This window comes from Narcine bancroftii, chromosome 9, assembly GCF_036971445.1.
Source record: "Narcine bancroftii isolate sNarBan1 chromosome 9, sNarBan1.hap1, whole genome shotgun sequence".
Taxonomy (NCBI): domain Eukaryota; kingdom Metazoa; phylum Chordata; class Chondrichthyes; order Torpediniformes; family Narcinidae; genus Narcine; species Narcine bancroftii.
This window is the reverse complement of record NC_091477.1, coordinates 120417553-120431410: the sequence shown is the minus strand read 5'-3', so window position 1 is coordinate 120431410 and position 13858 is coordinate 120417553. Positions and strand designations below refer to the sequence as shown.

At 43.8% G+C, this 13858-nt stretch overlaps 2 protein-coding genes across 7 annotated transcripts in view; one reads left to right on the top strand and one right to left on the bottom strand.

The window, feature by feature from the left end:
- Positions 1 to 13858, top strand: part of sec62 (SEC62 homolog, preprotein translocation factor) — a 66722-nt gene that overhangs the window by 32620 nt on the left and 20244 nt on the right. The window contains exon 10 of one of the 4 annotated variants that reach the window (XM_069897531.1): positions 7633 to 8777. The exons of the other annotated variants lie outside the window; for them this stretch is intronic. The gene's annotated coding sequence lies outside the window, so the exon portion shown is untranslated. Of the gene's footprint in view, positions 1 to 7632; positions 8778 to 13858 lie in introns of those variants that run through there. 4 annotated transcript variants of the gene reach the window in all.
- The window catches only part of LOC138742728 (NAD kinase-like), a 55375-nt gene continuing 44047 nt past the window's right edge, over positions 2531 to 13858 (bottom strand). For 2 of the 3 annotated variants that reach the window (XM_069897524.1, XM_069897527.1), the window contains exons 9-13: positions 12233 to 12332; positions 10975 to 11132; positions 7438 to 7520; positions 4148 to 4313; positions 2531 to 4002 (exon numbers count right to left, since the gene is read on the bottom strand). In XM_069897524.1, coding sequence (XP_069753625.1) covers positions 4154 to 4313; positions 7438 to 7520; positions 10975 to 11132; positions 12233 to 12332 — 501 coding nt within the window. In that variant the 3' untranslated portion in view covers positions 2531 to 4002; positions 4148 to 4153. Of the gene's footprint in view, positions 4003 to 4147; positions 4314 to 7437; positions 7521 to 10974; positions 11133 to 12232; positions 12333 to 13858 lie in introns of those variants that run through there. The other variant, XM_069897525.1, reaches the window with a different exon arrangement.

Below are 13858 nucleotides of genomic sequence, written 5' to 3'. Positions count from 1 at the left end.
TTCAACTCTTCTTCAGTTACAGTTGACACTCGAAAAAGGATTGGAGGGTTTTGTTCAAATAATTAGTGCAGAACCAAGTTTGGGCTGGCTTTGAGGCAGAAAAAGATTAAGGGATGTTTAATTGTCTGCTTTGGAAATTGCTTCCAATAATTCAAAACAAAGAATTTTTTGAAGAGGGTTCTGACCTGAAAAGTCCACTGTTTTTTCTCCTCGACCCACTGAGTTCTTCCAGTAGATTGTTTGTTTGAATATGATGTAGGGAATGCTCTTGCCTCTGTGCTGGAAGATTCTGTGGAATTCACCATCGTGGATTTGTAACAGAACCTTTAGCACGAAGATCAAGTGCAAGCCACGCAAGATTTTATGTGCTTGATTTGTAAAGAAGTGTTTCCTCGGAATGATCGAGAATTCTGGCCCCATGGCTAGAGCAGAATATCTATCTCGATCTCTTCGTTCACATCCCCGAACAACTACTTTCCGTGGATCACTTCCTCACACTGGTGTTGACACATTTGATAGCTATTTTTTTTTTCACGCATTGCACTGTCAGCCAGCATCTGTTCAACTAATTCAATCTGCCCCCCACCGCACCTTGCCTGGCTGTACATGTCTGAAAGCCACCATTGTACCTGCTACTACCAGTGTTTCAGGCATTTACCTCTGTGTTGAAACTTTCTTCTCTCACCTGCGATTGCTATTTTCCTCGCTGGGGGAAAGAAGACCATCTACTCCATCTGTGTCTGCTAGTTTTATAAACTTCCATCAACAACTTCTACAGTACTTCTGAGAAAACAACTGAAGTTTGTCAAACCTATTGGTCAAAAAATTCCAAACAAACCAAGTGAACTTTATCTGCACCTTCTCCAAATCCTTCCTGTAATGACCAAGAACAGCACACACTACTACATAGAACATTACAGCATAGGTCCTTCAGCCCACGACGTGTGTAAACCTACAGTATACAATTTAATTACATCTGTAACCATCCATTTTACTTGGATCCATGTGCCATGACTTTTGAGTTTATTGTACCAGCCTCTAGTAATGCATTCAAAGAACCCACTGCTCTTTTTAAAACGCCTAAACAGATGTCCTCTGTAGTTGCTATTGTCACCCTAGTTAAAAAGGTGCTGCCTATCCACCCAAGCCACACATACTCTTGCTTACCTCTTAAGTCGCCTCTCACCCTTTGTCACTCCAAAGAGAAGAGCCCAAGCTCTGTCAACTTTACTTCACAAGGCATATTCTCCAATCCAGGAAACATCCTGGTGAAGCATATGCATGCTTCCTACAACAAGGCAACCAGAACTGAACACAATATTCCAAGTGGAGGCTAACAAAGTTTTACATAAATATGAAGAGGTCATCTGAGTCCACTGCACCATTCAACAAGATCAGCACTGAACTGGTTGTGGACTCGGATCTCTTTATCTGCCTTTTCTCCATTACCCTACTATGCTAAATATTTGGTCTAACTCAAAGTTTATACCGCTTTAACGTGTGTAGGCTTGTCACAGTTGTTGGTCAATCTATGCCATGAATTAGAGATAATGAAGGCAAGAACAAGAAAGGGAAGTCACATATTACATGAGATTAAGAGTAGGGTGATGAAACCTTCAAGTTCTGTACAAGAGGAGGAAGCAGCTTTGTCGCCAGAGAAAGTGACAAAAGTGAAATAGAACAGTTTCACATGTCCCCCAGAGCTAGATGTTTAGAGGACCTTGGATGATAATCTGATGGGTGAGATAAAATGTTTGCAGATGACAAACAGTAGGGCACAATTACTGTAGCAGTTAGCTCAACGGTATTACACTGGTAGCGACCTTGTTTTGAATCTAAGAAGTTTGCATGTTTTTTCATGATGCTCTGGGTACCAAAATATGGGCAGTTGAGAGGTAAGGGTTGCAACGGCTGGAATAGGCTTCTGTCATGTTGTATCGTTAAAGTAAAAGATTAGCACTGTTATTAATCATTAGGAACATTAGTTGCAAAGTGTGTTTTAGTGAGAATGGCCTGGATAAAAGGCTAATGCAGTTCAAGAGCATTAATGAGGTTGGGTCTTGGGAGTACCGAGAAAGAGGAACCGCAAGAGTTCAACTCCATAGATCCTTGAAAGGGGTAACTCGGCTAGATGTGGGGATGAAAAATAGGATACTGGCTTTCATTAGTCGAGTCACTGATTACAGGAGGATAAGGAAGGCTCAGCTCCAGCTGGACAAAATCTTGGTTAAACCTCAGCTGGAGAACCATCAAGTTCTAGTCACCTAGGTATGGGAAGGATGTGATGGCCTTTTTCCCCAGGGTAGAGGAGTTAAAACTAGATGGTTTATTCACTGGTAGACTTGAATGCACAACTTAATGCTTTCACCCACCAATCTAGTCCACTCCATGTTGCAGAACTCTAGTTGTCACATTCGTAACAGAATAAACCTTTTATTTCTGGTGTCTCTCAATTTCAAACCAATTGCCTATGTTATATGAAATTTCAATGCACTTATTAATTTAACTAAAAGAAAAAGCAGAGAACAACTGAAAGTTTATAACTGTTTATTGAAAATCTCAAAGTTTGGATATTAAACCATATGCTTGAAGGAAATGCATACTGTGGTTTAATATCATAGCTGCACCAAGTTCAACATCTAACTCACCATTCTAAAACTGGAAATTTTTGGTTTGGTTCTCATTGATATTGTGTCTGAACTTTAAAGCAGGAACATTAATGTCAATTGCAGCTGAAGTCAGCTCTGGTTGACCTCATTAAATTGCATTGAGTGCAAACACTGAATTTTGATCACAGCTAAGATTCAACTTTTGCTGGCTTCAGAACTCTTAACATAATGAACAGCTGTCCCTGCCTTCCTCCCTGATCTCAACACAGCAGTTATCCATAAAAAGGCTGATGAAGGAAGTCGTCGACGGCAACGTTATCAGCCAAGTTCAGACAGAACCTATATTGAAACTATTAGAATTGTATCAGTCTGGGCTGAATTTTAGTTTGGATCCCAGAAACGAGTCCAATATGACAATCCACAACTCAGAGGGGGGGAACAAAATGTCAAAGTCTGAATTCATACCACAGTTACAATTTTTTTGGGGGAGGGGGGAACAGATCTCCAAATGACATCATCTTTTTTCTTTGAAATGGTGACCATCCTAGAAATTTTCAGAAGGGTTTTGCTTCATCCCATTTACAGCCTCAGCTAACCCTCAAGATCTGTGAGTTAGGCTTTCAGTGGGGGCTCTCTATCCAAGGCAGCAAGAGGCTAACATTACCTTTCCAGATGCTGACACTTGGGATCCAAGGTAACAACTGGCTTTTTTTTCATTTACCAATGGGGAACAAACATGGCCTGTGCTCAGCAGTACTGTTGCAAGCATCAATCTTAAAATAATTTATTGGAAAGAGTAAAAACACCAATGCTTTGTGTCAAAATCAGGTTCTGTTTGAAATGCAGTCACTGGTAAATGCAGCAGTCAATTTGCAAAGTCCCAACAACAAAACTAATGATGGATACAGGCATCAGTGATGGTAATTTGGGAAACAAGTACTGACAGACCAATGGAGATATGTACCCTGCTTTTCAAAGTAACAACACAAAATTTTTTACGCCAAGAGAAAATGCAGGACCTTTGCTTACCAACACATCCCAAACAGCTCCTCTGACACCGCAGGACTCCCTCAACAATGGAACCAAGTGTACGGGTCTCTGGAGTGTGATTTCATTCCAATTTTCTGACTCCAGTGATGGGATTCCCTCACTGAACCAAGTTTACATGCCAAATTGATGATCCATTTTTACATTACATCTGTGGCAAAGACATCCACAAATCTGATAACTTACTGATAAAGGCACCTTGAAAGAAAGGCAATAAAATAGTATATCCAAATTCAAGTCCACATTGACGGGAGTCAGTGCAGTTTCGCTATTCCTTCCATCACTGACTCCAAGCATCATTTTTTCAAACTGACTTAAGGTATGAAGTGGGCGCAGGATGGTGGTTCTGCAGAGAGGAAGACAAAATAATTTATTTCAAGTACTCAGAATACGATTTCCAAGTTGGATAGGTATCTTGATGCCCAAAACAAACGGATAGGAGGCTTCTGTGGGAGTAGCAAGGAAGGTAAACTTGGAAAATGGATGTGCACCTTTGACTAACATTCAGTGTCTGAAGAATCTGTGATTTCTTCGAAGCGTGACTGCTTTTTGCGGACGTTCCAGTGGAGGCACTCGGCGAGGCTATCAAACCAGTCGTACACAAGGTCATGGCAGCAGATGGATGGCACTGGGTAGCATGATGTGGTTACAGTAATGCTAGAATGGAAAGCACAAAACATCTTTATCTTATTTTACTCCCATCTCTGTTCTATTCATTGTTCCACAAAAGTTTCTTGCGACACTTCAGTCATAGAGGAGGGAACATACCTTTTAGCCAACTCAATCATACAGTCTGGGCTTGCATCATTTGCCTGCATATCATCCCTACATGTGTTCAAGTGTCTTTGAACAGAATAACTTGTGTGGAAAAAGTTGGCCCTTGCGTCCCTTTTAAATCTCACCTCTCAAACCTACCCCTCCAGTTCCAGAATCATCAACTCTGGAAAAAAAAAGTCAGTATCCACTGTCCATGCCCCTCATTATTTTATAAACCTCCAGTCATCCTTCAGCCTCCTACAATCAAAGGAATAGCATTCAGATTTACTGTCAGAGAACAGACATGACATCACGAACAACCCTGAGATTCTTTTTCTTGCGGGCCTGGCAGTATTGGTAGTGCAAAAAAAAACCTGTACACAGCGAATACAAATAAAGAACAGTAAACGGATAAGAAATGTAAACAAACTGACTCCAATGCTGAGAGATTTTAAAAATTCAACTCCTTAAATGATTCCCTGATGGGCCCACCATACACAGCCTTTCTCCCAGTAACTCTAACCCTCATGTCCCAGTAACATCCTGACAAAGCTTGTCTGCACCCTTTCCAACTTAGTGACGCCTTTCAGACACCAGCCTTCTGCTTTAAACACTTGGAGCTTTATATCCCAGTCACCACCTTTCACTTGAGCCTCCAGGAGCTGTTACGTTCCTCTTGCTATCAATCAGTATTCAATAGGGCCCCCCCCACTCCTTACTCTTTCCCAGCACCAGCTCCTTTATCTGACACCATGGATTTTCATGAAGACCTTGCTTTTTCATAATCCCCCAACTTCCGATAGTCTGACCATTTAAACTAGACAAAAACAAAAAATCAACCTGCTGGAGGAACTCAGCAGATTGAGATGGGTGGTGGGGAAGAGAAAGCCGTCAATGCCTTGAGTCTAAACTCTTCAACAAGACTGAGGGGAGGGTAGCTGATACAAGGAGAAGGTGGGAGGCATGTGACAGGGGGCAGTTTAATGGAAATCTCAGGTTCGTCAATGTTAACGCCATCCGGTTGGAGGGTGTAGTTCCTCCAATTTGCAGGTGGTCACAGTCTGGCAGTGCATGTCAGCAAGGGAATGTGACGTGAAATTGAAATGGGTGGCTGCTGGGAGATGCACACTGTTGCAGCAGACAGCCAAGTTCCTCAACAAAGTGATCTCCCAGTCTTTGCGCAGTTTTTCCAATGTAGAGATGACCAGATTGATAGGTCTCTCTCTCTCTCTCACACACACACACACACACACACAGACAGAAAAAAAGATACAGAGCAAGCAAGATATGCCAGTGGAGAGTGAAGGTAAAAACAACTCGTTTGGGTGGTAAGTTACCAGTGCTGTAATCTGATACATAATAAATGGTGATGACATGACTCAACATTGGTGAAATGTGCTGGGTTCTACCACGAATACTATTTCCAGACCATGCAATTTAATGGCAGAGTTCAGCACATTTAAAGCTCCTGGAAAAGTATTCTTCAATAATGATCTGGGAAGAACAGTGCTCTGGACCAGCCATTCTCAACTTTTATTTTGGCTACAGCCCCCCTTTAAGACTCTGGTCGAAGTTTATGGGCCCCCTTCCCTGTGAAGTAGTCAAGTTTACTTGGTTTCTTCTGTACTTCTCTCCTACTGACTACATTAAAACAAAAATATTTTATGATTTCAGTCTGTGCCCCTCCCCCACTTAAATGTGCTGTGGCCCTCATTGAGAATCGTTGCTCTGGACATTTGCAATAGGCTTTTGATTAACAAAAAATATAATTAATGTAGCATTCGTGCACCTCACCACTGACTAAATTATGGATAAATATTGATCATTACACGAGGATTAACAAAGCATCTTTCCATCCAGCTAAGAGAACAAGAGCATGGTCTGGAAAAAACTATTTTGTGTACAAGTCTCAGGAGTGAAATTTTAACCAAGAACCTCTGTCTTGGTCAGGAATGCTACCCACTAACAATGCCACAGAAAAGTGGCTCCTTAGTTAACAGGATATTCCATCTATTCCGGTCTATAGCAGATTTTTCCTGCTGAGACAAGCATCAATGCAGCCTCTTTACAATCAGAATGAGGGAATGACAAAAATCGCATTGGGAAGAGGACACTAAGTTCAGAAAGAGTTGGAAAACAGAACTCGTCACCTGCAGTTTCACAGGCGGGATTTCAACACTGAAGTAACAGCCAGATGGAAAGGAGTTACAGGGTAAAGATGATATTCCCAGTGTGATACGGAGGGCTTGAGACACATGGGATGCAAGGGTGAATGGACTGGATGAGAAGAGTCTTGGAATGTCACACGAGAGCAATGGTAGAGTTTATAGGGTTGAAGGAGGAGTGCTGGTAGAGTTTATAGGGTTGAAGGAGGAGTGCTGGAGGGTGCTGGCTGATGGGAGTCAGAACATGGCGTCTCATGACTGCAACTGCTTTGATGCTAGTCTCCTGCCCCCAAAATCACTACAACAATCGGGGATTTGTAGAGGAAACAAAAAGGCACAAAACTAGATTCACGAGGAGGTTACCTGGGATGAAGCAGTTCATGTGTGAGAAGAGGTTGGATTTGTTTTCTCGAGTTAAGCAAGGGCCTGGGGCTGTATAAAATTATGAGTATTGTTGATAATGCAGAAAACTCTTCCCCATATTGGAGGTAGATGACAGCAGAGGACACAAATGTGGGGCAATAGGGAAGAGAGTGGATCTGAAGGGAACTTTTCTTCACCCAAAGGCTGGTGAGTAACTGGAACCTGCCGGAGTGAGTTGCGGATGCAGAGCTACTTTCGCCATTAAGAAGTGTCCACTTGAAATCACCCAGGCAGAGGAGGTTACAGGTCAAATGCAGGAAGATGAGATTAAAACAGATGGGTGCTCATTGGTTTCCATGTAGTACAACTCTTTCCCAAAATAATCTCACACCCGCAACTTAACTACTTACATATCACCTATGCCAAGGGACTAGATCCTCGCAGAGATTATCTCTGGTTCATTAACTCACGCAGAGATAGAGGAGTAATAGACTTGCCTGTCTGTATGCTGTATTTCCTGTCTCCTCCTGCCATCAAACGACACCCATGCAACGTTCCTAGTGTCAGGTGACAACATGATCTTCAGAAGGCAAACATTGTTTGTAAGCAGAGAGTTCACAAAATCTGTGTACATTAATTTACAATGTATTGAGTTTTGCATTCAACATTTGATTTGGAATCTCATTCTTTAGCACAAAAAAATTTGACACTGGTGTGGACCCGAGAGACTGGGGAGAGGAGAAGCAGCGATGCTCTGCAGGGTCTTACTGTCCGTGAGTTCATGTCAGCTCTGTACAGGTTTTAAGCAGCCCGATAAAGGACCCAACAATATTTTAAAATCTTGCAACCATGGAGGTCTGTGCCCAAGATGGCAGCACCTGTGCTGGACATCATACCACAAGGGGGAGCTGTGGACCAGCAAAGGACAACAAAAGTGGGATGCACTTTTGAAAAGAATGGGAGAGAACCCAACTGGAAGGTGACCATGGTAGTAGACCAGCTAGGGGCTCAGTGACTATAGGACCTACACAGGCTGCAAGCTACTGGAGACTGGTTCACAGGAGCCAGGTATCAGAACCAAGCTTCAAGAGGGTTCTAAGGGTATCAGACACATATGGGTTACTGATCATATCAGAAGTTTGGGCCTGGTCCTCAGGCTGTCAATGGTTTGGACAGGAGGCTGGAGGCGAGTCCACGGACACTCAATACCTCTGAAGTGAATCTCTTTTGCTGTTCACGGCACTGGGCAATGCTCAATTGAATTCTACCATGTAAATTATATTTAATACAATTTTCTATTAATTTTTAATTGTTTTTTTTTTACATCACAGTAGAAGCATTTAAACGCATGCCACTCAAATACGCGCAAATTAACTTGGAACCCCACACGTTTTAGAATTATTATTACATGACAATAAAAGGAACCTTTGAACCATCTTTTTGGATTGAGTGGAAACTGCTCAAACTGGCATGGTCTCAAAGGCAAGATTAGTTCTGTAAATCATCTTCCAGGGCCATACACTGGAGACATACACTGCAGTGTGAAGCCCATCTGGCCATTTCCAGCAGCCATCCCCTTCATAGCTGCACAGCGAGCATTTGTGAACCATTCAACACCAAGTGTTGACAAAGAACAAATTACTCCTGCCCAATAAAACCCAGAAAGTGCACCGGAAAGACAGAATGACTAGATTGAAATTGGGAGTTAAAAGCTGAATCTTACCTTGCCCAATGACACTCCTGTTCTGTATAAGCCCACCCTGCTGTTGATCATGTCACCCCTCCCTCTCTGTATGTCAGTAGCCATGTTAGTCTGATGGTATTAAAGAATGAGAAAGCACCATGTCTCCGAGTCCTAATTGTGTAAATGCAGACACAACACCCAATTGTAGTCCACAACTGCCAACACCACTTTCTCCACAAAGACAATGGATCAAATGTGTATGTTTAAGCAAATAACCCAGTCTAACAGGTTAGTGCAGAACAGAGGGATTGCTGCATTATTAAAGGTACAGTTTTCCAAGGGATATTGAATGGAGTCCTTTTGTATTCTCACCAAATATGCGGAATATCACCTACATTATTAAACGTGGACCTCATGGTGCTCCAGTTACTACTGAACTTTAAAACCAATCATTGATTGTAGCGGCGGCGACTCTGCTCCTGCAATAACACACACAACCAGACGGGTTGAGCTCAGTGAGCAGACTCGTTTATTGCAGGCTGCTGGGCTGCACTTATACTCCCAACCCGAACCTGGCTGAGAACTGTGCTGGAGAGCGCTGACGTCTCCTGGGCGTCATGTGGTTCCCCCAGCATGGGTTTCTGAGCCCCGTGCTGGAAGGAAGGGAAACCCCCCCGACGGCGCCATTTTGGCCGGCTGCCCCGCCACGTGGCTTACAAGCGGGGCCGGTACGCCTGCCTTGTGGTGAGCCACCACACCACGATCTTTCTACGTTACTATTCATGGGAGCTTAAATGGCAGCCATGCTACGTAAACAATTCGAGAAGTCCATCACTGAGCGGTGAAACAGGAACAGCCTTCACAGGCCAGAATCAGTCCACATTCAGCAGGGTGGCGGCAAATACAGCCAGGAGCTCAACATCTTTCTCCACTCTCGTCTCATAGTTTTCCAATCCCTCACAGAATATCTGTCGATCACCAGCCTAATATATTCAGTGACTCTGCTCCTACGTCCCTTCGCTGGGAGCATTTGTGGTCATGGGATTATTATAGGTGGTCCTTGCCTGGGGTGGGGTGGGTGCTCATCAAGGAGGTGGGGTAGTGGGGAATAGTGACTAGACCCCTGCTTGGCATCTCGGCAATCAGATGAAAATTCCCAAGATCCATTTCCCCCACCAAAGCAGAACAAAAATTCCCAGTTGTTGAAGAAGTGACTCGAGCTCATCAGCCCATCTTCCCCACTGTGGTGCATGTGTTTATTCCAGGTGACCCACATGAAGGTAAGGAATACCTACAGTGGTTTGCAGGCGACAAGGATAAGGTTGAGAACCATTGGTCAAGGGAATAGAATTACATCAAGCAGAAAAGGATGAGGAGGAGGAAGGTGTGGCTGTTAGTGAGTCAAGCTGAAGTTGACAGATGCAAAGGCTGGTGGGGTGGAGAACGAAGACCAGGCAGAGAGCCTTTGTTCTGCCTGGGTGGAGATGAGGCCAAGACAAAAGTGTGAGAAATGGAGGAAGCAATAGCATGGTTAGTGCGGCAGTTAGTGTGATGCTCTTACAGCCCCAATGACCTGGGTTTAAATCTGGCGCGGTCTGTAAGAACTTTGCACACTTTCCCGACGTATGCCTGGGCTTCCTCCGGGTGGTTCAGTTTCCTCCCACCCTCCAAAATGTATGGGGTTTGTAGATTAATTGGTGTATATAGGCAGCATGGACTCATGGGCCAGAGGGTCCTGTTAACATGTTGCATGTTGAAAATTTAAATTTTAAAAATGAACATCGATTTTTCCAATTGTCTAATTCCCCCCCCCCCCATCACCTCCATCTAATTCTGCTGTTTTCATCTTTGTTTAACCTCCTCCTGTATTTTCTTTAACTTCCCCACCCTTCCCAGTGATTTCTCCCTCTACCAATCTCACCATCTCTCACACCTTTTATCCAATGCCTTCTGACCTCTTGGTCCCTTCTCCCAGTTTCTTTCCTTTATCACATGCCACATCACCACTTTTTAGTCTCGATAAAATATCTCAACCCAAAATGTTGACTGACCATTTCTACCTATGGATGCTGCCTACCCATCGAATTCCTCCAGCAATTCAATGTGTTTTTGGGTTTCTGTAATGCAAGGCCCATTATCTGTGCATGCATCAGGAAATGGATGTTGGAAAAGTTTTGTGTTGATTTATTTACTTTTCTCCCCCAAAGGTTCAAAGAGAAAATTTCATTTCATAGATCAAAATTTCTGGCTAGTGATTTGTGAACTCTGCAGGGCAAAGTTTACTAAATGAAATTACTGAGTAACAATGTGGATAATGCAGCATCCTTTGAGCTGACCATGGGGTGCTTACCTTTAGCTCCATTCCAGCTGGTACCACGATAGGTCGAAAGGACAGGGAGTGAGGGCAGATAGGAGTGATCATGATGGCCGGGACATTGGGGTGCATCATGGAGGCACCGGCAGCTGCAGCGTATGCTGTACTGCCCGTGGGCGTGGACACAATAACACCTGGAGAACCAAGCACACATAGTTCAAACTCTCACACTCATGGCCATTAAATCACAATGTCTTTCATAACGGGTGCTTCCACCAGCGTTGTCTCCGCTCCATCCTCAACATCCATTGGAGCGCTTTCATCCCTAACGTCGAAGTACTCGAGATGGCAGAGGTCGACAGCATCGAGTCCACGCTGCTGAAGATCCAGCTGCGCTGGGTGGGTCACGTCTCCAGAATGGAGGACCATCGCCTTCCCAAGATCGTGTTCTATGGCGAGCTCTCCACTGGCCACCGTGACAGAGGTGCACCAAAGAAGAGGAACAAGGACTGCCTAAAGAAATCTCTTGGTGCCTGCCACATTGACCATCGCCAGTGGGCTGATATCGCCTCAAACCGTGCATCTTGGCGCCTCACAGTTCGGCGGGCAGCAACCTCCTTTGAAGAAGACCGCAGAGCCCACCTCACTGACAAAAGACAAAGGAGGAAAAACCCAACACCCAACCCCAACCCACCAATTTTCCCCTGCAGCCGCTGCAACCGTGTCTGCCTGTCCCGCATCGGACTTGTCAGCCACAAACGAGCCTGCAGCTGACGTGGACTTTTACCCCCTCCATAAATCTTCGTCCGCGAAGCCAAGCCAAAGAAAGAAGATCTACATACATACCTATTCCATGATCTATCTAACCCTTCCCTTCCTCACAGCCCATAACCCAACATTTTCCATGTGCCTAAACATCCCGAAAATATCAGCCTCCACTATTATCCTCAGCAATGCTTTCCAGGCACCTGCCACCGTAAAAAAAAATTCGAGATGTCTATCTGAACTCACATCATCCATTTTGGATCCACACAAAGGGAAAAAAAAGGTATCACAACATGGTAATGAGATTAACCATGAACAATAGAAGTGGTAACCGGGTTCAACCCAAGGTTGTTGTGATGTGAAAAATCTCACTACTGTGTGCTAACACAGGTGAGAAAAGCCAATCAGAACCAAGGGGCTATCCCGCATCACCAATCCGATGTGAAATCAGAGCTGGAAACAGGACCGAGGAATTGAGCTTTTAAAAACTTACAATTCTGCGAGAAATTATTTCTGCTATTGAACTCACCATCACCCTGGACAGAGGTGATGAGTCTCCCATCCAGGTACAAGTCGACATTGGAGAGGTATGAAGAAGTTCCTCGATCTACCACCAGTTCGTTCAGTACCTAAAACAACATCCATTCAGAAGAGTCAATATCCACTGCAATGACACACATTCTCCTCAGGACAGAGGTAAATTTAAAAAATGCACATATCATTAGGTCATTCCCTCCCCACACCTCAATGTTACATTTCAGCATGAACAAGTTGAGCCAAAGAGCCTGTTTTCTGGGCTGTAAAACTCTTGATTCAACTTTGCTTCAGGAGATCAAGTGAATATTTGAATCTTGCCTTGGTTCACCTGTGATGCTCCAGCGAAACAACAAATTTTGTGACACGTTTAAGACAATAAATTCTGATACTGCTGTATCACTGGAGCTATTCCAGCTAATGAGCCCTTTGTAAGCGATGGTGCAAGGCAGGAAGCAGTGGCTCTGCTGGTAGAGATGATCCCGCAGCTCCTGCAATTCAGGTTCAATTCTGCTCTCTATAGTGCAGTCTGACACCCCCCCCCCCACCCCCACCCAGGACTCTCTTGACTCCAACACCCATCCCACATATTCCTTTCCACCCACATCCCAAGAATGCAAGTTTTAGCACAGTAGTTCTCAACCTTTTTATTTACCATTCATATACCAGCTTTTGTAATCCCATACTAACCATAGGTGCTTTATGGTTAGTACAGGATTACTTAAGTGGTATGTGAGAGGGGTAAAAAAAATGTTGAGAATCATTAGCTTAGCAGGAGAGTTGGCTGAGGTGAGATGATGGAAATGTGGAGAAAATAAGTTGTAGGAAAAATTAGTGAGGGATGGGATTGCTGTGAGCCAGCATCAACTCATTGGGCTGACTGGCCTTTGACATTAGGAAACATGATGGAATGTAGGCTGTAAATGTGAAGTACAGATGCATCGTACATTTCCAACTTTCTGAACATTTCCAACATCTTAGTTAAGATTTCCATCTGCCGTATTTCACCTGGGTAAGAAATGCTCTGCCAACCAATGACTTTCACCTTCAGTGGTCACCTGGAGGAAAGACGAGGCCACTGTTTAAAGTCTCCTCTGAAACACAGCACCAATGACCACATGGCATTCCACCATCATGTCTTGGAGCATCAGCCTTTATTTCTGTTGTCTGACCTACGATAGTCTGGCTCAAAGACAAGAGGGTTCCCAGACAAAAGGTGATTCACTATTGGACACATCATGGAAAAGACACACATATTGAATGCTTGGCCTCTTAAGGCTGTGTTCTTACTCAACATAATCAATATTCCAGTGTTGTTGGAACACCATAAAGTGCCTTGAAATCAGTGAACCCACAGCATTTATAATCACAGGCAGAAAATGTTAATATGTTAACGTGTAATTTGCTTAGCAAACACAGGGTTTAGCTATTATTGAAATCATTTTAATTAGATTTTAAGATGAATGTCATGAGTGGCTCCTGCCTTCAAGACTCAAGGCATCAGGCTCAGTTTCCACACCAGAGAGCAGCACAAAATTCAAGGTGGACAACTCCACTGCAGTGGTGAGGATACCATGAAAAGGAGCTGTTAAGGAGATCGGAAAAGCCCATCTGCTGAGGT